This window comes from Saccostrea echinata, unplaced genomic scaffold, assembly GCF_033153115.1.
Source record: "Saccostrea echinata isolate AGI-Se365-2 ecotype Australia unplaced genomic scaffold, CSIRO_AGI_Sech_v1 ptg000006l, whole genome shotgun sequence".
NCBI classification, from domain to species: Eukaryota; Metazoa; Mollusca; class Bivalvia; order Ostreida; family Ostreidae; genus Saccostrea; species Saccostrea echinata.
The window spans coordinates 14,614,123-14,638,778 of record NW_026889755.1 but is presented as its reverse complement, the minus strand read 5'-3'; the positions used below and the strand labels follow the sequence as shown (position 1 = coordinate 14,638,778).

The 24,656-nt window shown below is 33.8% G+C and overlaps 1 protein-coding gene across 1 annotated transcript in view; it reads right to left on the bottom strand.

Moving 5' to 3' along the window:
- Positions 1 to 24,656, bottom strand: part of LOC133180422 (uncharacterized) — a 175,800-nt gene that overhangs the window by 26,109 nt on the left and 125,035 nt on the right. The window contains exon 19 of the mRNA XM_061314952.1: positions 22,923 to 24,524. Coding sequence (XP_061170936.1) covers positions 22,923 to 24,524 — 1,602 coding nt within the window. The remainder of the gene's footprint in view (positions 1 to 22,922; positions 24,525 to 24,656) is intronic.

Below are 24,656 nucleotides of genomic sequence, written 5' to 3'. Positions count from 1 at the left end.
CCTGTTTGATGTGATATTTTATGTAAAAAAATGATTAGAATAATTATGGGACACATTTGCAGTGTAGCAAAGTGCTTGCTGAAATAAATGATGTGCAACTTGTAGGTGTCACTATGACGCTTATCATATACAGAGTTGTAAAAGCGAACCTAAGACACGTGGTCAGTTGCAGAGAAAATTCAGCTGAAAAGCAGTAGGCCTTAGAAGAAGGTGTGTATCTCAGAGGGAAGGTGAATGGCCCCATATCAATTGGTGAATTTTCATTAGGGCATGCATTGATTTACAGACTACTGGGTGTTTTATCCTGCTCGCTCGGGCCTGGGGATGGGTTATATGGGTGCGAATGAGGCCCAAATCTTGGAAAAACAAGCCAAAATTTGGGGAGACCCCAGGTGCATTTTTGGTACATGTGCACTCTACTAGGCAGATTACATGTAATTTGTTGACATAATTTGTGAGCCATGGGCATATGAAGTGTAATTAATTAGCCCCTGGAAAACTGTCCCCATGTACATGTTTTTATGGATCACATGTATATGCGTACCCCCTCGGCACATGTTTGGCATTAAAAAAAACTATCCTCTGCCACCTCAGCCAAGTTGGATTTCTTCATTATTAGATAATTCATACCACTATTGTTCTTGATGCAAGTAATTAGATAAACCATACCAAGAATAGTCTTGATTAGTTATAACATTTGTTTGTTAAAGTAATACAAAGACAAAAACAAAGCTTTTTGACAATGCTTTTTAAGTGATTGGGCTTTCTGGGAGATTCCCAATTTAGCCTACTTGATGCTGAAATTCCCAATTCTGAGGGCCCCAGCCCCCAGTCCCAAAGTACTGAAAAAAAAACACTGGCAGTAAATATTATATTTGAAATCAAATACATTTGATACATATATTTATTACTACGAAAATGTTAATGATTCAATAATTTGTTGTATAATGGTTATAATGTAGTTTAAATATTGTACAGGCTAGCAGTCTCTTAAAGACAAAAAGGAAAATGACATGAAAAATAAATTTCAATTTCAATGAGTACTCAACTTTCATTTGACTAAAGCCTCTGACTGTGCGACTTAGCTGTCCGAGTAAAATTAACATCGCTATTTATCATTTATAAGTGGTACAGTTTGTTTTTTTTTTTATTTTAAATGAGAAATTTCAATTTCTTTTGGATAGGTGTGACTGCCATCTGATAACTGAAATTTGATACCAAGCATGACCATATTTGCCAGAAGTGCATCTGTTTGGAGATGACGAAGAATAAGCAGCATAGTGAAATTTAAACAGTCACACAAAGATAAAAGTCCTTCCATCTAGGATTATGGACACATCAGGCCTTAATACATTAAGAACTTGTAATATATGTATTTTTACAAAAACATTTAGAGAGAACTGCTATTTTGGCATATACAGCAACAAATGTTAACATATGTGCATATTTCAAATGACTTCAGTGCTAAGGGCATGTACATGAACGAGGATTGTTAGAAAAGCTTGCGGACACATTGATTTAAGGAAAATTAACTGTGCACTTTGAAAAATGACCTGTCTGAAGAAATAATTTTTTAATAGCTTGGTGCTCTCCAAGACTTTCAATGACATTGCAATTCTCAACTTTGTGTTTTCGCATTGATCATCTATAATTAGCGATGAAACAGTCATAACCCCTCTAATTTAATTCAAAATTTTGCAACACACCCTCTTTGAATATTGTAGCGACATGTAAAATATCAGTAATTTTTTTGCACTACAACAGTGCAATTTTTTATTTCAAGAAATTGTTCTGATTTCAATATAGCTTTGATTACAAATAGACAACTCTAAGATACATAATTCTTTTTATCTTTTTAGCTCTTGTGAGCCAAAGGCTCAAAGAGCTAATGCTATGGCCATTTGAGCGGTGTACGTAAACTTTTTAGCTCACCTGAGCTGAAAGCTTAAGTGAGCTTTTCTGATCACCAGTTGTCCGTCGTCTGTCCCTCCGTCTGTCTGTCTGTCCATCTGTCTGTAAACTTTTCATATTTTTGTCTTCTTCTCAAGAACCACTGAGCCAAATTTAACCAAAGTTGGTACACAGCATCCTTGGGTGAAGGGGAGTTTGTTAAAATGAAGGACCAACCCCCTTTACAAGGGGAGATAATCAAGAGAAGACAAAAATAGGGTGGGGTCATTAAAAAATCTTCTCAAGAACCACAGGGCCAGAAAAGCTGAAAGTTATGTGGAAGCATCCTGGGGTCGTGTAGATTCTAAATTCTTCAAATCATGGCCCCCAGGGGTAGGGCGGGGCCACAATAGGGAATCAAAGTTTTACATTGAAATATATAGGCAAAATCTTTAAAAATCTTCTTCTCAAGAACCACTGGGCCAGAAAAACTGAAACATATGTGGAATCATCCTGGGGTAGTGTAGATTCTAATTTTTCAAATCATGGCCCCCAGGGGTAGGGTGGGGCCGCAATAAGTATTACAAGGGAGGGCGGGTCTGGTGAAGAACAGCAGGGCCAAAGTAACTCAGGTGAGTGTTGTGGCCCATGGGCCTCTTGTTAGAATATGGGCCATAACTCAAGAACCCCTTGGCCAATTATTGTCAAATTTGTCACAGTGTATCCATGGCCCAAGGGCTCCCATTTATAGTAAACTTAGGGTTGTGACCCTTAAACAAGGGGAGATAATTAGGTAAATAAAACCAAAAGTACTGGTTGCTAAAAAATCGTCTTCTCAAGAACCACTGGGCAGATTATCACCAAACTTTCACAAAAGGATGAGGATATATTGTAGATTAAAATTTGCACAGGGAATCACTCTGGGACAAAGGGCTTGGTCTCAAGGTCACTTCAAAGTTGACCAAAAATTACATTTATTAAAATGTTGATATTTTGCTTACTATAAGGACTAGGATCATCAAATCTTGTCAGTTGATGCATCTAAGGACCTCGTATCATGTTGACTCAAAAGTAGTTCATGGTTACCTACTTTTTAAATTTTGCAGCCATTCTTTTTCAAAATGATTTAGAGGCATATTTTGAACAGTTTCAGGCCTATTGTCATCAAACTTTTTCAGTTGACAAATGACAGAATGAGACCACTATTCTTTAAATTTGCTTAGGCTCATAATTCACATTACATCTACTGCAATCAACTTCAATGGATTCAAATATTTTTAATGAATTGTTATTAAAAAAATTAACTTGAATATATGTGTAATATACATGTACATGTAAAAGATTATTTTAACATGTTACGAAAATTTAAATACATTTGTCTTTTTCCCCCCTTGTAAAACATTTGAATAAATGAACCCAAGAAGTACAGTAAAACCATTTTTTCTCAATTTCAACTGGACCAAGATTAAACATCAAGATATCCAATGACTCCAGATAACCATGCAGGGTAAAAAACTTAAAGAATAAGGGGTTGGGAGTACCAACTCACTTCACCATATAAATGGTACATGTATTTAGATATCGGTTTTTGAGATAATGAAGTTTAACTTTTAAGTTAAAGGCTAAAAAAGATGTTATGTTAAAATTTTCCACAAGTGACACCGTGTCTTACTGAAATCATCCCTGTGCATTTCTTGTAAGAGTATTTTTCTACTTACTGATTGTCAAAGAATGGAAATCCTCAATCAGTAACACATTTGGATTACTTACTATGTAGTTATGCTGTGTAAATGTTTTGTCAAGCAATTATTATGACAGTGATGTAGCAAAACACTGATGATTCTGTAGTATGACACGTGTTACTAACATGATTGCATCAAAGATGTTAGATGAATAGAAAAGTCTAGAAATTAAAAATCAAAAGTCAAAGTTCAAGAAATGAGGGTCTGGAGGTATTAGTGTTTTGGATACAATTTCAGGAGTACTGTTGGAGAGAGTACAGTTGAATTATATATCCTCATGCTCACTCCAGATTCAGAGTTCCGGAGATGAGGTCTCTTGATATTTGGATCAAAGAAGAAAGAGAATGTTAGCAAAGTTGACAATCTAAACAGAAACATGTAACCTTTAGGTGGAAATTAAACAAATATTTATCCTTTTATTACGACGTCAACTTACAAGCTAAGAAGGAAGACCCACTCGTTGCTTTGCAACGAGCTTTGCTCTAGTTATTATTATTATTATTATTATTATTATTATTCTTATTTTTTAGACAAATTTTGTGCACGCATTATCTCGAGAACTATTCAGTGGTTTTCCATCAAACTTTCAGGGATAATGCGCTATGAAATGCCATTGTTACATTTGAAAGAATTTTGGAGAAATTTGTTTCCGGTTCCAAGTTATGGACATTTTTCTGATTTTGAAATGACATTTTATCCGCGCGAGATCTAAAGAACGGCTAAAGATATGAACTGGAGACTTGTTGGAGAGCATAGAACATGACTTCTAAATATGCGGGTTTGCTTTTTCGTGCGTCGTGAGTACTTCCGGTCGCTACCGGAAGCGAATTAAAAAAGTCAATTTTTTCAACTTTTACGTTTTTCAATATTTTTCTTTGATTTTAATAGGGTTAATAGAGACTCTTATTGTAATGCTTAATATATAATTTGTTTTTAAAATTGTCTACCAGAATACATTTTAAAAATAGATTTTTTAGACAAATCTTGTGCACGCAATATCTCGAGAACTCTTCAATGGTTTTCCATCAAACTTTCAGGGATAATGCGCTATGAAATGCCATTGTTACATTTGAAAGAATTTTGGAAAAATTCGTTTCCGGTTCCAAGTTATGGACATTTTCTGATTTTGAAATGAAATTTTATCCGCGCGAGATCTAAAGAACGGCTAAAGATATGAATTGGAGAATTGTTGGAGAGCATAGAACATGACTTCTAGATATGCGGGTTTGCCTTTTCGTGCGTCGTGAGTACTTCCGGTCGCTACCGGAAGCGAATTAAAAAAGTCAATTTTTTCAACTTTTACGTTTTTCAATATTTTTCTTTGATCTTAGTAGGGTTATATTCCTTTACAGATGCAAGTTACCGAACATAATAGGTATCAGATTCCTTGAGCGTCATATGGCGAGACGTGTTTTGTTGCAAAACATTCAAGACTTATCATTAATGTGTTACTAAATGGAATAGTCCACTTTGGGGGTAAAGAGGAATATAAATTGTGTAAGAAAACTTAGCGCTGCCTTTATGTTACTTGCCCGTATACGATATGTTATATGTCCAGTGTGATAAATAAACATTCTTAGGCTCGAAAATCAGGCTACAGCAACATATTTTTTTTTAATTTCATTGAAGCTATCACGTACACTTATTCAATTGAAGACACATTTCAAAGAAAAGGTGCGAAGATTTACTCGTGAAGTTTGGCGCGAAATAATGTATCTTGATCCGCCTTTCACAAATGGTCTGATGCAGTAGTGTAGAAGTACAGAAAAGAGTACACGGACATGTCTGTATTTGGAATTGCATAGAATAGAAAGTTGAATGTACAAAGAATAAAGGAAGTAAACACAATAGTTTTTTTTTTAGTTTTTATCAGTAACAGATTATTTTCTCTGCTATCAATTATTGTTAAAACTCAAGTAACAAATCCGATGTAAATCTACTAGCACTTCTCAAAATTTAGCTGGCTAGTTTTCATCCTATAAGTCCGCACTATAAGAAAAAATAATAACCTGCCCGACACTCGTTACTTCAGGGAATGAGTGCAAGGTAAACATCGATGATGGCTGGTACATTGCGCTAGTGTAGTGGTTTCAATATTAAAGAACAAGAACCGCTTAGGACCTTTATTGGCCCTATGAATTTCAGGAAAACTGAAACTGCTTGGTTTTAGTTGACAATGCATTAAATATCATTTAGACCTTTGATGACTGCGTATCTATCAAAAATGACGTAATTTTCTTGCTAGCCTATGCATTACGACGTCATGAAATGCGTCATTTTCCTCGTATCCTGAAAATTTCTACAAAACAGCCAATTTTTAAAGCTATTTTTCGATATTTAATATAGGACGTAACCTCTGATCTTAAATATGCAACTATTAAATGATAGAACTGTTTCTGAGGATTACAAAACCTGTTTTATTTTTTAGATCAGAGGATGCGCTCATATTATTTCTCTTCTTTCTTTTTAAAACTAAAACTTGCATCACTTTAATGCATCTCTTTCGCTGTTTTGAAATGTTAGATTCCACTAACATTTCAAAATAAATAAAACGTCAACTTCCGGTCTATTGCTCAACAACAGTAAACGACTGAAGTCTAAAACTTTCAGGACTGATAGTCAGTCATCAGTTTATTTGAATCGTGACAAAATCTTGTATCGCCGTTACTTTTGGTCGTGACAGGAAGTGATGCAAAAAAGGGAATGGTTAATGGTTAGCACGTTGGATTTTCAGGCTGACTACCAGGGTTAAATCTCCAAAGTGTCTGAATTTCTTTTTTCACTTTTTCAGCTTGGGTTTTCTTTTTTTCAGAATCGGACGGAAGACCTCTCATTGCTCGCAATGAGTTTCTAGTTATTATTATTATTCTTTTTTTTTTCTTACCGATTTTGTGCAGAAGATTTCTCAGAGATCGCTCGATCGATTTGCTTCAAATTTTCAGGGTTAATGCGTTGCTATCTGAAGTTTATAACGCCGCTTCAGTTTCTGAAAAATCACTTCTGGTCGGAAGTTATCGCCCTTTGATCATTTTTTGATAGACCTTGTGTCTGCACAAAAACTCAAGAACGACAAAAGCTAGAGTGCTGAAACTTTCAGTGGTGATAGAGGACATGTTCTAGTTGTGCACCTTGGTTTTCAAATTTTCCGGAAGTGCGAAGTATGGAAGCTCGGTAGGGGTCAAAATTTAGGACGTGATTTATGAGTGAATTTTAGAGACATTTCTTATAATAACATTTTAAATAAAAGTATTTTGTTAAAACATATTCAACAAAAAGTCTTTAAAATCACAAGAACTTTTATTTGATATCAAGAAAAAGGGGCCGACTCCTCAAATTAGGGGCTCAGAAGGGCCAAAAGTCTTTCATCTATAACTCTTTAACGATCAATATTTTGTTATAAATTACTGAAGCAAAAATGTTCATCTTAACACTCTGCAACTATATATTATAAAATTTTGATCATATGTTACGTAATAAGGGGCCATAAGGGGCCAGAATGCTAAATCTTTGACACATTATATCTCGAAAAGGGGAAATATTTTGATAAGCAATATTGAACAAAAGATGTTCAGAATAATGTTCTAAACAATATACACCCTTTTAATTTTTGCAAGACATCCCCATTAAGGACTTGGAGGGCTGGTCCCTAAATATTGTTATTCTATATATCTCTTAAACTAAAGGAAATTTCTGAATAGTTGTTGAACAAAAAGTCTTCAAAATCACAAGACCTTTCATTTGATATCAAGAAAAAGGGGCTAACCCCTCTAATTAGGGGCTCAGAAGGGCCAAAAGTCTTTCATCTATAACTCTTTAATGATCAATATTTTGTTATAAATTACTGAAGCAAAAATGTTCATCATAACACTCTGCAACTATATATTATAAAATTTTGATCATATGTTACGTAATAAGGGGCCATAAGGGGCCAGAATGCTAAATCTTTGACACATTATATCTCGAAAAGGGGAAATATTTTGATAAGCAATATTGAACAAAAGATGTTCAGAATAATGTTCTAAACAATATACACCCTTTTATTTTTTGCAAGACATCCCCATTGAGGACTTGGAGGGCTGGTCCCTAAATATTGTTATTCTATATATCTCTTAAACTAAAGGAAATTTCTGAATAGTTGTTGAACAAAAAGTCTTCAAAATCACAAGACCTTTCATTTGATATCAAGAAAAAGGGGCTAACCCCTCAAATTAGGGGCTCAGAAGGGCCAAAAGTCTTTCATTTATAACTCTTTAATGATCAATATTTTGTCATAAATTACTGAAGCAAAAATGTTCATCTTAACATTCTGCAACTATATATTATAAAATTTTGATCGTATGTTATGTAATAAGGGGCCAGAATGCTAAATCTTTGACACTTTAAATCTCGAAAGGGGAAATATTTTGATAAGCAATATTGAACAAAAGATGTTCAGAATAATGTTCTAAACAATATACACCCTTTTAATTTTTGCAAGACATCCCCATTAAGGACTTGGAGGGCTGGCCCCTAAATATTGTTATTCTATATATCTCTTAAACGAAGGAAATTTCTGAAAATCACAAGACCTTTCATTTGATATCAAGAAAAAGGGGTTGATCCCTCAAATTAAGGCCCAGAAGGGCCAAAAGTCTTTCATTTATAACTTTTAAATAATCAATATTTTGTTATAAATTCCAGAAGGAAAAATGTTCATCTTAACATTCGTTAACTATATATTATAAAACTTTGATCGTGTGTTCAAAATAATGGGCCATAAAGGGCCAGAATGCCAAATCTTTCACACCTCGAACAAGGGGAAATATTTTGATCAGTAATATTGAACAAAAGATGGTCAGAATAATGTTATAAACAATATGCATCCTTTCACTTTTTATAGACGAATATCTCAGTCAAGATCTTGACTTATCTCATCCAAAATCAGACGGAAGACCCACTCGTTGCTCGCAACGAGAACCATCTAGTTATTATTATTTTTCTTCCAACCGATTTTGTGCACGCGATTTCTCAGAAACGGCTGGGCCGATTTACACCAAAATTTCAGATGTAAAAGATATTCAATTGATCTTGATAGGTTTTTTTGTTTTTTGATGACGTCACTTCCGGTCGTGAGACATTGACGATTTTCTGATTTTCAGAGGGTCGGCTTGTCCTGGAAACTCCTCCTAAATGACTAAACCTATTGAGTTAAGATTTTCAGTGAAGATAGAGGAAAGATTGTAGATGTGCAATTGGGCATCTATATCTTTCCAGCTCAAATGGCGTTGAAGCTCGCCTGGGCTCGAAAAATAGGCTCACAAACATTTCGCAAAATTTGACATGTTTTCTTTTATATCTTTTTACCTGTAAATATTTTGTTAAAACATGTATTACAAAAGATGTGTAAAATAATAAGATCTTTCATTTGGTATCAAGAAAAAAGGGCTGATCTCTCAAATTAGGGGGTCAGAGGGGCCAAAAGTCTGTTATGTATAACTCTTGAACGATCAACATTTTGTTATAAATTACTGAAGCAAAAATGTTTATCTTATCGATTTGCAACTATATGGTTTAAAATTTTGATCATGTGTTACGTAATAAGGGGCCAAAAGGGGCCAGAATGCTTAATCTTTGACGCTTTATATCTCAAAACGGGGGAATATTTTGAAAAGCAATATTGAACAAAAGAAGTTCAGAATAATGTTCTTAACAATATGCAACCTTTCAATTTTTGCAAAACGGCCCCAGTAAGGACTTGAAGGCCTGGCCCCTAAATATTTCAATTCAGCATATCTCGAAAATGGAAATAGATTTCTGAATAGTTTCTGAACAAAAAATCTTCAAAATCACAACACCTTTCAATTGATATCAAGAAAAAAGGGCTGATCCCTTAAATTAGGGGCTCAGAGGGGCCAAAAGTCTTTCATGTATAACTTTTGAACGATCAATATTTTGTTATAAACTACTGAAGCAAAAATGTTTATCTTATCGATTTGCAACTATATGTTTTAAAATTTTGATCATATGTTACGTAATAAGGGGCCAAAAGGGGCCAGAATGATAAATCTTTGATGCTTTATATCTCAAAACGGAGGAATATTTTGAAAAGCAATATTGAACAAAAGATGTTCAGAATAATGTTCTAAACAATATGCAACCTTTTAATTTTTGCAAAACGGTCCCATTAAGGACTTGAAGGGCTGGCCCCTAAATATTTCAATTCAGCATATCTCGAAAACGAGAATAAATTTCTGAATAGTTGTTGAACAAAAAGTCTTTAAAATCACAGGACCTTTCATTTGATATCAAGAAAAAAGGGCTGATCCCTTAAATTAGGGGCTCAGAGGGGCCAAAAGTCTTTGATGTATTACTCTTGAACGATCAATATTTTGTTATAAATTACTGAAGCAAAAATGCTCATCTTAACAATTTGCAACTTATGTTTTAAAATTTTGATCATATGTTACGTAATAAGGGGCCAAAAGGGGCTAGAATGCTAAATCTTTGACGCTTTATATCTGAAAAAGGGGGAATATTTTGATAAGCAATATTGAACAAAAGATGTTCAGAATAATGTTCTAAACAATATGCAACCTTTCAATTTTTGCAAAATGGTCCCATTAAGGACTTGAAGGGCTGGCCCCTAAATATTTCAATTCAGCATATCTCGAAAATGAGAATAAATTTCTGAATAGTTGTTGAACAAAAAGTCTTTAAAATCACAAGATCTTTCATTTGATATCAAGAAAAAAGGGCTGATCCCTTAAATTAGGGGCTCAGAGGGGCCAAAAGTCTTTTATGTATAACTCTTGAACGATCAATATTTTGTAATGCATTACTGAAGCGAAGATGCTTGTCTTAACGATTTACAACAATATATGATAAGATTCTGATCATATGTTACGTAATAAGGGGTCACAAGGGGCAAGAATGCTAAATATTTGACGCATTATATCTCGAAAAGGGGAAATATTTTGATAAGCAATGCTGTACAAAAGATGGTCAGAATAATGTTCTAAACAATATACACCCTTTCAATTTCTGTCAAACGGCCCCATTAAGGACTTGGCCCCTAAATATTTCAATTCAGCATATCTCCATAACGAAAAGAAATCTCTGAATAGTTGTTGAACAAAAAGTCTTCAAAATCACAAGACCTTTCATTTGATATGAAGGAAAAGGGGCTGACCCCTCAAACTAGGGGCTCAGAAGGGCCAAAGCATGTCATTCATAGCTCTTTGATAATGTTATGTAAATCAAAACAATAAAATCTAATTAGGGAAGTCTATATATTATTATCTTTTAACAAAGATCATAGTCAAAATCATATCTCATCTTATCGAAAAATCGGACGGAAGACCTACTCGTTGCTCGCAACGAGATCGCATCTAGTTATTCTTTTTTTTTTTCTTTACAAATTTTGTGCAGAAGATTTCTCGGAGATGGGTCATTCAATTTCTATTAAATTTTCAGGGTTGCTGGGTCTTTATCTGAAGTTAATTCCGGCAATTCCGTTTTTGATAAATCACTTCCAGTCGAGAGTTATCTCCCTTTTATTGAATTTTTAGTGACCATTTTGTCTACACAAAAACTCAAAAACGACAGAAGGTAGAGTGCTGAAATTTTCAGTGATAATAGAGGACATGTTGTAGTTGTGCACCTCAGTTTTCAAATTTTCTGGAAGTGCCTAGTATGGAAGCTCGGTAGGGGTCGAAATTTAGGGCACGAATCATGAGTGAATTTTTCAGACATTTTGTATCATATCTTTTAAAGTATAATTATTTTGTAAAAACATACTTAATAATATTTGTGCAGAATGACAAGATCTTTAATACGATATCAAGAAAAAAGGGCTGACTTATCACATTAGGGGCCGAGAGGGGCCAAAAGTATTAAATTAATAACTCTTTAATGATCAATATTTTGGTATACATTACTGAAGCAAAAATGTTTATCTTAACAATTTACAACTATATATTATAATATTTATGTCATATGTTACATAATTAGGGGCCATACGGGGCCAGAATGCCAAATCTTTGGCACTCGATATCTCGAAAGTGGGAAATATTTTGATAAGCAATATTAAACAAAAGATGTCCAAAATAATGTTTTAAACAAGATGCATCCTTTCATTTTTTGCTAAACGTCCCCATTAAGGAGTTGAAGGGCCGGCCCCTAAATACTTCTTTTGTAAATATCTCAGAAACGAAAAAGAATTTCTGAGTAGTTGTTGAACAAAATGTGTTCAAAATCATGAGAGCTTTAAAGCGATATCAAGAAAAAGGGGCTGGCCCCTCAAAATAGGGGCTGAGAGGGGCCGAAAGTCTTTGAACAATTACTCTTTAACGAACAATATTTTGTAATGCATTACTGAAGCAAAAATGTTTATCTCAACAATTTACAACTATATATTATGATATTCACATCATATGTTCCATAATAAGGGGCCATAAGGGGCTAGAATGCTAAATCTTTGACGCTTTGTATTTCAAAAGTGGGAAATATTTTGATAAACAATATTGAACAAAAGATGTTCAGAATAATGTTCTGAACAATATGCAACCTTTTGATTTTTGCTAAAAGTCCCCATTAAGGAGTTGAAGGGCCGGCCCCCAAATATATCCTTCGCATATATTTTGGAAACTAAAAAGAATTTTTGAATAGTTGTTGAACAAAAAGTGTTCAAAATCATGAGAGCTTGAAGGTGATATCAAGGAAAAGGATCTGACCCCTTAAATAAGTGGCCGAGAGGGGCCGAAAGTATACAATCAATAACTCTTTAATGATCAATATTTTATAATATATTTCTGAAGCGAAATAGTTCATCTTCAAACACTTTATCTAAATAACATGATGTTGATATCATATGTTACGCAATAAGGGGTCTTTAGGGGGCCAGATTGCATAATCTTTGGCGCAATATATCTCGAAAAGGAAGAATATTTTAATAAACAGTATTGAACAAAAAACGTTCAAAATAATATTCTGAACAATATGGACTCTTTCAATTTTTGCTAGACTTCTCCATTTAGGACTTGAAGGGCCGGCCCTTAATATTTCTTCTGCATAAATCCTGAAAACAAAAAAGAATTTCTGACTAGTTGTTGAACAAAAAGTGTTCAAAATCATGAGATCTTTAAAATGATATCAAATAAAAGGGGCTGACCTCTCACATTAGGGGCCAAGAAGGGCAGAAAGTCTTCAATCTATAACCCTTTAATGATCAATATTTTGTTAAATATTATTAAAGCAAAATTGTTCGTCTTAACAATTTATTTATATCATTATATTTGAACGAAAATCTCAGTCAAATTCTTATCTCATCAAAAATCGGACGGAAGACCCACTCGTTGCTCGCAACGAGATCGCATCTAGTTATTAAGGTCTTCCGTCTCCAACGGAAGACCTTATTGTTTTCGTTCGGTTTCTTTTTCCCTATTCTTATTATTATTAAGGTCTTCCGTCTCCAACGGAAGACCTTATTGTTTTCGTTCGGTTTCTTTTTCCCTATTCTTATTATTATTATTATTATTTTTCTTCCAACCGATTTTGTGCACGCGATTTCTCAGAAACGGCTGGGTCGATTTACATCAAACTTTCACACGTGAAAGATAATCAACTGATCTTGATAGGTTTTTTTGTTTTTTGATGACGTCACTTCCAGTCGTGAGATATGGACGATTTTCTGATTTTCAGAGGGTCGGCTTGTCCTGGGGTGTTCTCCTAAACAAATAGAGATAAAGGGATAAGATTTTCAGTGAAGATAGAGGAAAGATTGTAGATGTGCCATTTCACATCTATATCTCTCCAGCTCAAAAGGTGCTGAAGCTCGCCTGGGCTCGAAAAATAGGCTCACAAGCATCTCGCAAAATTTGACACGTTTTCTTTTATATATTTTTACCTGTAAATATTTTGTAAAAACATATATTTAAAAAAATGCACAAAATGACAAGACCTTTCATTTGATATCAAGAAAAAGGGGCTGACCCTTCAAATTAGGGGCTCAGAGGGGCCAAAAGTCTTTCATCTATAACTCTTTAACGATCAATAATCTGTAATACATTACTGAAGCAAAGATGCTTATCTTAACGATTTACAACAATATATGATAAGATTCTGATCATATGTTACGTAATAAGGGGTCACAAGGGGCCAGAATGCTAAATCTTTGACGCTTTATATCTCGAAAAGGGGGAATATTTTGATAAGCAATACTGAACAAAAGATGGTCAGAATAATGTTCTAAACAATATACACCCTTTCAATTTTTGTCAAACGGCCCCATTAAGGACTTGGAGGGGTGGCCCCTAAATACTTCCATTCAGCATATCTCCACAACAAAAAGAAATCTCTGAATAGTTGTTGAACAAAAAGTCTTCAAAATCTCAAGACCTTTCATTTGATATCAAGAAAAAGGGGCTGACCCTTCAAATTAGGGGCTCAGAGGGGCCAAAAGTCTTTCATCTATAACTCTTTAACGATCAATAATTTGTAATACATTACTGAAGCAAAGATGCTTATCTTAACGATTTACAACAACATATGATAAGATTCTGATCATATGTTATATAATAAGGGTCACAAAGGGCCAGAATGCTAAATCTTTGACGCTTTATATCTCGAAAATGGGGAATATTTTGAAAAGCAATACTGAACAAAAGATGGTCAGAGGGGTGGCCCCTAAATATTTCCATTCAGCATATCTCCACAACAAAAAGAAATCACAAGACCTTTCAATTGATATCAAGAAAAGGGGCTGACCCCTCAATCTAGGGGCTCAGAGGGCTAAAAGCATGTCATCTATAGCTCTTTGATAATGTTATATAAATCAAAAGAATGAAATCTAGTTAGGGAAGTCTATATATTATTATCTTTTAACAAAGATCATAGTCAAAATCATATCTCATCTTATCGAAAAATCGGACGGAAGACCTACTCGTTGCTCGCAACGAGATCTCATCTAGTTATTATTATTATTATTATTTTTCTTCCAACCGATTTTGTGCACGCGATTTCTCAGAAACGGCTTGGCCAGAATGCTAAATCTTTGACGCTTTATATCTCGAAAAGGGGGAATATTTTGATAAGCAATACTGAACAAAAGATGGTCAGAATAATGTTCTAAACAATATACACCCTTTCAATTTTTGTCAAACGGCCCCATTAAGGACTTGGAGGGGTGGCCCCTAAATATTTCCATTCAGCATATCTCCACAACAAAAAGAAATCTCTGAATAGTTGTTGAACAAAAAGTCTTCAAAATCTCAAGACCTTTCATTTGATATCAAGAAAAAGGGGCTGACCCTTCAAATTAGGGGCTCAGAGGGGCCAAAAGTCTTTCATCTATAACTCTTTAACGATCAATAATTTGTAATACATTACTGAAGCAAAGATGCTTATCTTAACGATTTACAACAACATATGATAAGATTCTGATCATATGTTATATAATAAGGGTCACAAAGGGCCAGAATGCTAAATCTTTGACGCTTTATATCTCGAAAATGGGGAATATTTTGAAAAGCAATACTGAACAAAAGATGGTCAGAGGGGTGGCCCCTAAATATTTCCATTCAGCATATCTCCACAACAAAAAGAAATCACAAGACCTTTCAATTGATATCAAGAAAAGGGGCTGACCCCTCAATCTAGGGGCTCAGAGGGCTAAAAGCATGTCATCTATAGCTCTTTGATAATGTTATATAAATCAAAAGAATGAAATCTAGTTAGGGAAGTCTATATATTATTATCTTTTAACAAAGATCATAGTCAAAATCATATCTCATCTTATCGAAAAATCGGACGGAAGACCTACTCGTTGCTCGCAACGAGATCTCATCTAGTTATTATTATTATTATTATTTTTCTTCCAACCGATTTTGTGCACGCGATTTCTCAGAAACGGCTTGGCCGATTTACATCAAACTTTCAGATTTGAAAGATAATCAACTGATCTTGATAGGTTTTTTTGTTTTTTGATGACGTCACTTCCGGTCGTGAGATATCGACGATTTTCTGATTTTCAGAGGGTCGGCTTGTCCTGGGGTGTTCTCCTAAACGAATAGAGATAAAGGGATAAGATTTTCAGTGAAGATAGAGGAAAGATTGTAGATGTGCCATTTCGCATCTATATGTTTCCAGCTCAAAAGGCGCCGAAGCTCGCCTGAGCTCGAAAAATAGGCTCACAAGCATCTCGCAAAATTTGACACGTTTTCTTTTGTATCTTTTTACCTGTAAATATTTTGTTAAAACATATATTACAAAAGATGCACAAAATGACAAGACGTTTCATTTGCTATCAAGAAAAAGGGGCTGATCCCTCAAATTAGGGGCTCAGAGGGGCCAAAAGTCTTTCATATATAACTTTTCAACGATCAAAATTTTGTTATCAATTACTGAAGCAGAAATGTTCATCTTAAGGATTTGTAACTATATATTATAAAATTAGGATCATATGTTACGTAATAAGGGGCCATAAGGGGCCAGAATGCAAAATCTTTGACACTTGATATCTCGAAAAGGGGAAATATTTTGATAAGCAATATTGAACAAAAGATGTTCAGAATAATCTTCTCAACAACATACACCCTTTTAATTTTTGCAAGACATCCCCATTAAGGACTTGGAGGGCTGGCCCCTAAATATTGTTATTCTAAATATCTCTTAAACGAAAGGAAATTTTTGAATAGTTGTTGAACAAAAAATCTTCAAAATCACAAGTACTAGCCTAGTCACTACTTTTCTTTCGTCGTCGGCACTTCCGGTCACTTACGGAAGTGATCAAATAAATCGTAAAATTTCAACTTTCATTTCTCAAATCAATACTTACATCACATTATTGCATCTCCTTTGTAGTTTCGAAATATGTTGGTCCCACCGGAAACAAAAACGTCAACTTCCGGTTATAAGAGAAAAACTACATAATTTGAGTATTTTTCTTTTCCATTAATATCTTTTCTAGATAAAGTATTTGAAATGAATTTTAAATATGTTATTCAGACTAAAAATGTCTAGAGTAACTTCAAATATCTTTGTAAAATTCACTTCCAGTCGCGTGTTTTCCCGTCCTCAAAATGAGAAGTTGTGTGAGCAACATCTCGGAAACGGTAAGAGATTATGACTCCAAACTTTTATGAGCAACAGACCTTAAGATGTAGGCAAAACCATTTGGGTTAAGAGCGTCAGCCGTCACTTCCGGTCGTCACAGGAAGTGATCAAAGAAAACGAAAATTTCAGCTTTTCTTTTTTTTAATTAAAAATTGCATCACTTTATTGCATCTTTTTCGCAGATTCGAAAGATGTCCATCCCTCCGGAAACAAATATGACAACTTCAGGTTAGAAGAGAAAAACTGAATAATTTGAGTTTTTTAATTTCCCGTAAATATTCTTTATAGATAAAGTATTTGAAATGAATTTTAAATGTGCTATTCAGAGTGCAAATGTCTAGAGTAACCTTAAATATTTTTTCAAACATTCACTTCCGGTCGCGTGTTTTCCTGTCCTCAAAATAAGAAGTTGTCTGAGCGAGATCTCAAAAACGGGTAAAAGATTAAAACACCAAAATTTTAAGAGTAATGGACGTTGAGGGGTAGGTGAAACCATTTGGGTTAAACGCATCAGTCGTCACTTCCGCTTGTCACAGAAAGTGGTCAAAGAAATCAAAAATTTTAACTTTTCTTTTTTAAATTAAAACTTACATGACTTTATTGCATCTCTTTTGCTGTTTTGAAATATGTTAGATTCCACCGGAAACAAAAACGTCAACTTCTGGTTTTAGGAGATAAACTACGTTATTCTTATATTCAACTTTCTCATAAATATCGCTTATCGATGAAGTACCTGAAATGATTTTATGGATGTTGTAGATACTGCAAATGTCTAGAGAACAGTCAGAGATTTTTATAAAATTTACTTCCGGTTGTGTGTTTACCTGTTCTCAAAATTAGAATTTAGTCCCACAATATTGTTCGGCAACAGTAAACGACTGAGGACTGAAACTTTCAGGACTGATATTCAGTCATCAGTTATTTAAATCGTGAGAAAATCTTGCATCGCCGTTACTTCCGGTTGTGAAAGGAAGTGATGTAAAAAAGTGAATGGTTAATGGTTAGCACGTTGGATTTTCACGCTGACGATTAGGGTTAAATCTCCGGAGTGTCTGAATTTCTTTTATCACTATTTCAGCTTAAATTTTATTTTTTATTTTCAGAATCGGACGGAAGACCTCTCATTGCTCGCAATGAGTTTCTAGTTATAATTAATGTTCTTAATACATATGTTTTTATAGACAAAAACTCTATGTCAGACTTATAAGTGAGTTCTAGGAACATGGGTATTTTACCGGAAGATTAAATTTACTAATTTTGTAAAAATTCCAATGATAATAGTTCATACCTTAATCTTAGATTATATATTTAATGTAGGAAAGTAAGATCTAAGGTTACTAGATACAGATATCACAAGCGTCTACAAATATCAATGATGGTATTTTTGTTTAAATTGTTTAAAAAGATCAAATATCTATGTCATCCACCAGAACATACTTTGAATCACAGAAAAGTATGGTACCATAAAATATATTGATCTGAAATTGGAAATAAATTTGGAAAAAAATGTAGAACTTCTGACTTTATTACAGGTCAATGGCATATTCCTTCAAAATAATTTGAGAAAATTGCTACACTGTATTTATAGGTGAACCTATAAATATAACAGTGGCTGCCACTTTTGATTAAGAAATATTCATTTGTCATTTTGTACAGCATTTTTGTCAATTTTCTTTGACAAATTACAACTAAACTGGTAATGCTATATGACATGTACAGTTTTTACACTAACTATTTCCACCAGTGAAAAACATTAAAATTCTTTCGTGTAATATGAAATTAAGATCATAGTGATATTACATAAAACACGTGACTTGAAAGAGATAATTAAGGTGCATTTCAATGACTTTTACCCTCAATTAGCCTGATATATCATAATCTAATTAACCCTAGATGCTAGACATAAAATAGTCATTATGTCACCTTTCTTGTTGTAACATTACAATCATGTAAAAAGATATTCTTGGGATTGTAATTAAAAAGGCGGATAGAAGTTATACGTTTGTTGTAATGAATATACATGATTATAACATTTTCAACAGTGAAATACTGTAATTTATTACATTTTCAACAGTGAAATACTGTGATTTATTTATTGAATAAAAGTGATATTCTCACTTTTCACAGTGTGAAAGGATACCAAAATGATATTCTCTCACAGTGTGAAAGGATATCAAAATAAGTAAAAAATAATTTCTGGCCTGTCATAAGACAGAGATAGTAACTAACCATCTTGATAGAGCTAAAACTGCAAATTCTTCCCAAATATGTTGCTAAAATCCATGCTATGTAATGTTTCAATCTCACAACTGGTAATTAAGCTATGATGTCTCAACCGCTAAACTATGACGTCAAGCCTATGACATTGTGTTAAGAAAAGACAGAAGCACTTCGCACTTGTGAAAATATAAAAAAAATCCTGTCCCACTCGTGAAATAAATTCCATATTCATCTACAAAACATTGAATATCCTCTATTTATTCACTGAATAAAAGTGATATTCTGACACAGTATGAAAGGATATCAAAATGGTATTTTCACAGTGTGAGAATATCAGAAGTGCGGCAAAATGACTATTTTCCTTCCCTTCACAAAGAGTGTTTTCAAAAAAATCCCTGGCGTGTTATACATGTAAGATAGAGTTATAATGAACCATCCTGACAGAGACTAATGGTAATACTGCCAATGTTTTTCCAAATATGTCATTAAAAATCCATGTTTTCAATGCTTTTTAATCTTGCATTCGCTTAGCTATATATGACATTCTTAACCGCTCAACTATGGTGTCACAGCCTATGACACTATGTTACAAAAAGACAGAGGCAAATGGAAAATCTAAGAAAATGAAATAAACAGAAAATTCAATGTCTTTTAGATGAATATGGAATTTATTTCACTCGTGAGACAGGATTTTTTTTTATATTTTCACTCGTGCGTTGCACTTGTGAAAATATTTAAAAAATCCTGTCCCACATGTGAAATAAATTCCATATTCATCTACAAAACATTGAATATCCTCTATATATCTCTTCGGAGTGTACATGTATGAGACAACTCGATTCTACCTATTATGTAGGGGTAGAAAAACAGAATTTAGTAGCTCTACATGTGAGCATCCAATCTAAAGTTTTTTGGAATGTATCAAAAACAGAACTTAAGATATGAAAATACATCCATTTTTAAGCAAGAATAAAATGACAACCTTAAATGTGGGAGTCTGTATAGTTGCTGTCTAAATATATGAAATTAATAATTGTCAAATGCTTGAAACCTTTTAAACGTCAATGCAGTCTCTATAGATTTCCATCTGGTCGGTCAATCATTTTTTTCAATGTGGCACGAGAATGAAAATATATGTACATGTAACTAATGTGATCATGTCCTCATGCACATTGTTAAAAAACAAAATTCATACATCAAAGATGCATCCAATCATAAGCAAAAATCAAATTTCTGATAGACCCAGAAAATTGCATCCTGGTTACCTATGATGTGACCAGCACATACAGCAACATGGAATTTTCTGAATTGATTAATACAATCTGTCCAGAATAGGAGTGTAACATTAATATAATAGGGTGTCAATATGATGCATCGATAATAAAATAAAGAATCGATTTTTTAAAGATACTTTTAGGAAGTATATTATGCGCACGTTTTTGTTTCAAAATTAGAATATTTGCTTAAACATTAATAGTAGAACTCATTAAAAATAAAAGTTTAATCTTTTAAATTAAAGAAAATTAAAAGAAAACATTAAAACTAACTTGCTTTAATCTTTGTTTCAGAAAGTACTAAAGACTTAAAATGCAGTTTTTTAAAGGAATGCTGAAATCTATGTTTTTCTTTCTGGCAACCAAAAAATAATTTGAACAAGAGGCCCATGGGCCACATCATTCACCTGAGCAATGTGGCTAGGAAAAAAGCAAAAAAAATCAATTCAGTATTGAAAAGCTTAAATGCATAAGTTGTCCCAACCTACCACTAAAACGGGGGGGGGGGGGGGGGGGGGGGGGGGGGGTTATGATTTGAACAAAATTGAATCTTCACTTACTAAGGATGCTTCCATATAAATATGAGCAATCGTGGCTTTGCTGTTCTTGAGAAGATTTTTAAAGATTTTTCCTATATACTCCTATGAAAAAAATTGGATCATCCATGGTAGCCCAACCCTACTCCCGGGGGTCTTGAATTGAACAAACTTGAATCTACACCACCTGAGGATGCTTCCTTATAAATATGACCTATCACGGCTTTGTTGTTCTTGAGAAGAAGATTATTCATATATACTCAAATGTTTATCTTTGATCCTCCATTGTGGCCCCACCCTACCCCCAGGGGTCATGATTTGAAAAAACTTGAATCTACACTACCTGAGAATGCTTCCATATAAATATGAGCAATCATGGCTTTGCTGTTCTTGAGAAGAAAATTTTTCCTATTTATTCCTAGTATGTAAAACTTTGATCGTCCATTGTGGCCCCACCCTACCCACGGGGGTCATGATTTGAACAAACTTGAATCTACACATCTGAGAATGCTTCTATATAAATATGAGCAATCATGGCTTTGCTGTTCTTGAGAAGAAGATTTTTAAAGATTTTTTCTATCTATTCCTACGTAAAACTTTATCATCCATTGTGGCCCCACCCTACCCCCGAGGGTCATGATTTGAACAAATTTGACTCTGCACTACCTGACAATGATTTCACATGAGTTCCATCTTTCCTGGCCCATTAGGTCTCAAGAAGAAGATTTTAAAAAGATACCATTAATTTTTCATTATTTTGTAATTATCTCCCCTTGAAAGATGGTGTGGCCCTTCATTTGAACAAACTTGAATCTCCTTCACCCAAGGATACTCTGAGTCAAGTTTGGTTGAAATTGGTCCAGTGGTTCTGGAGAAGAAGATGAAATTGTGAAAAGTTAACAATGACGACAACACCAACGACGACAAAGGACAAATTTTGATCAGAAAAGCTCCCTTGAGCCTTCAGCTCAGGTGAGCTAAAAAAACCCTGTAAATTTAAAACTTGATATATCATGATAAATTCCAATATTTTTCTGAAACATCATGATGCTTCATGATACTTTTTTCCCTCAAGATACACAGCCCTAGTCAAGAAAGCATATCTAGAATCACCTCAACCTTGCAGTTCTGCTTGAACCTTAAGCTTATCACATTTGAGTAACCTGTTTCATGTTTCAATCTACATTTCATATCACAAGGAAGAATTTAAATGATTTTCTCCAGTGGAAATTGTCAGTTTAATCATTGTACATGTACATACAGCATTACCAGTTAGTTGTAATTTGTCAACGAAAATTGACAAAAACGCTGTACAAAATGACAATATTCTTAATCAAAAGTGACTGCCGCTGTCAGCCATCGTATGAACCGACTTATAGTCAAGTATATATGGTATATATCAGATACTCATATTAAGTCTTCAGGCAACCTTAACATAGCTGTGTTATTGTACATTGTTTCTCAGATTATATTGACTGTACTGTAACTTCGGACAGGAATTAATTTTTTCACATTTAACAAGCTTTAAAGAAAACCTTATAATGTGTATGTCAAATGTAATCTTTTTGATTAATATATTATTGAGGGAGACCCTGGTACCTCAAGATGAGATCCAATTCCTGAATTTAGGCAAAATAAACATGTCTGATTAAGAGGAAAACATAATCTTAAGTAAGGCTGGGACGATACAACATTTTCTATATCGATACGTATCACGATATTTGAGCCACAATACAATATGTATCACGATATGTTTAGTTATAAAAAAAAATTTTGTATCGAAATGAACAAAACATTTCTTCACAAATGAGAATAATTTATTCAAAGAAGTTGTATATCTGTTGTAAAACAAAATTATTTTACAGAAGTGGGGTTAATTATTATGTATTTCATATTTATATTTATATTCTGCATATTAATTTTTATATATCTAATCCAAAATATTAAGCAAACAAAGAAAAAACATGTCAGAAATTTTTTTTGCGATATTTCGACATTTCTTCATAGGTATCGATATGCGTATCATCCTCACATTGAATCGATATTATCAATATCTCGATATATCGTCCCAGCCCTAATCTTAAGCAATAAATTAATTTGACAATTATACACTTTAGCTCTAAACTCTAATCTGGCGTACTGACATCAGTCTAGAGTAATGATAATCTTACCTTGAAAATCCCAGCCTTGTGACACTGTAGACACATTCAGTGTAATATCAATATGCAAATCATCAATGGTTTCAAAGCAACAAACCATTATAACAAAGCCCAGCTCTCCTAAATATTGGATTTGTGAACTTTTTTGAAAAGAATCTATTTCAGCCAAGCATTCATATCTCCTACAAAATGATTCTGTGGCTAATTTCACAATGCTCTCTGGTAAAAAAATGCATTTTTTGCTCCATGGGAAATTTGCAAAATATTGTTTAAAAAACTCTATAGCACAGTTTGAACCTTCGACCACAATTTTGTATCCAGCATCTTGGAAGTGCAAATCGAGTTTTTCATTGTTGGCAACCTCTTGTACTTGATTAGATTTGTACTTGCAGATATACCTGTACAACATGGGACTTAAATCAATTTTGTCAGTTTCACTTTCTTCAATTGATTCTTCTTCAGCTTCCTTCAAAACTTCTGCTCTTATTTCCTCAATAAAATCTTGAACACTTTTGTTAGAACTGAGATCAGCTGTAAACCTCAGTGACAATTCTAAAGTGTTGTCAGTCTTCTGTTGCTCAGACATGAAAAATTTTGTCTCTGTATCTTTTTCAAGTTGTTTTGCTGTGCTTCTCCAGCTAGAGAGTGATGCTGCAAATTTGTCTGGCTTTAAAATGAGGATCTTTCTTTTATCAAATGAGCTCTTAAAGCAATCCTTTAATTGTGCTAGGCTTTCCTCTGATGGGCTGTATAATCTTACAATTTTTTTGCCTTGTTGATCAGGAATGAGACGCCAGGATCCCAATCCTCCTTTAGCAATGACTTCGTCAATATATGCTTCTACACCAGGCCTTTGTAGGAAAGACATTACCTCTTCTTTGAACTGAACATCTTTCTTAAAAAGTGCTTCAAGCCACTGCATATTCTTTGCAGCCTCAATTGCAGCCTCCATGTCTATAACATTTCCAAGGAGCTTGACTTCCTCTTCACTGTAATATGCTTTCACATTTGGAACCTTATGAATTGGCAATTCAAATTTAATAGCTTGAAAGGCTTTTGCAATGCAAAGAAACCTTTTAGCTAATGGTACACATGAAATGCCCAGTTGTTGGTTTGCTTCAGGATCAATTAATTTCAGATTTCTAAATTTCTTGAACAATCTCTCAATTAAGTCATATACACTTTCTCCATACCCAAGTAGGCAACAACCTGAAGCACACTGAGCTTTAGTCACCTGAATTTCCTTTCTTTTCACTGCATCATCTGATCTAAAAAATTCTTCAACTTGTTTTAATTTTCTCTCCTGTACCTCTACAGTAACATACACTGTATTTTCCACACATTCATTCAGGATATCATTACAATTCTTTTCCCATTTCTGAAAAAGCATTTTGTCAACTGTTTCAAAAGGATATGTGAATTGAATTTTTAAAGTGCCATCTCTTTCATCATATTCAGTTTCAACTTTTGTATGGAGGTTTTCCATTAGCATTAAAAATTGTTGTGATCTTGTACAGACATCTTTATATTTTGCACATTCAGAAGATGAAACAGGAAGGCCTGGGTTTTCCTTTAAACTTGGTACAAACTTGATTTTCACAGCATAATCAAGTCCTGAAAATAATTTTTAAATAAAATATTTATTTTACAAGTCATGTAAAATTACAGCAGCAAAGATTCTCTCTCAAGAATTCTATAGTTAATACTTCAAACCAAGTTAAAAAGACCACCTCCCCAAAAAATATT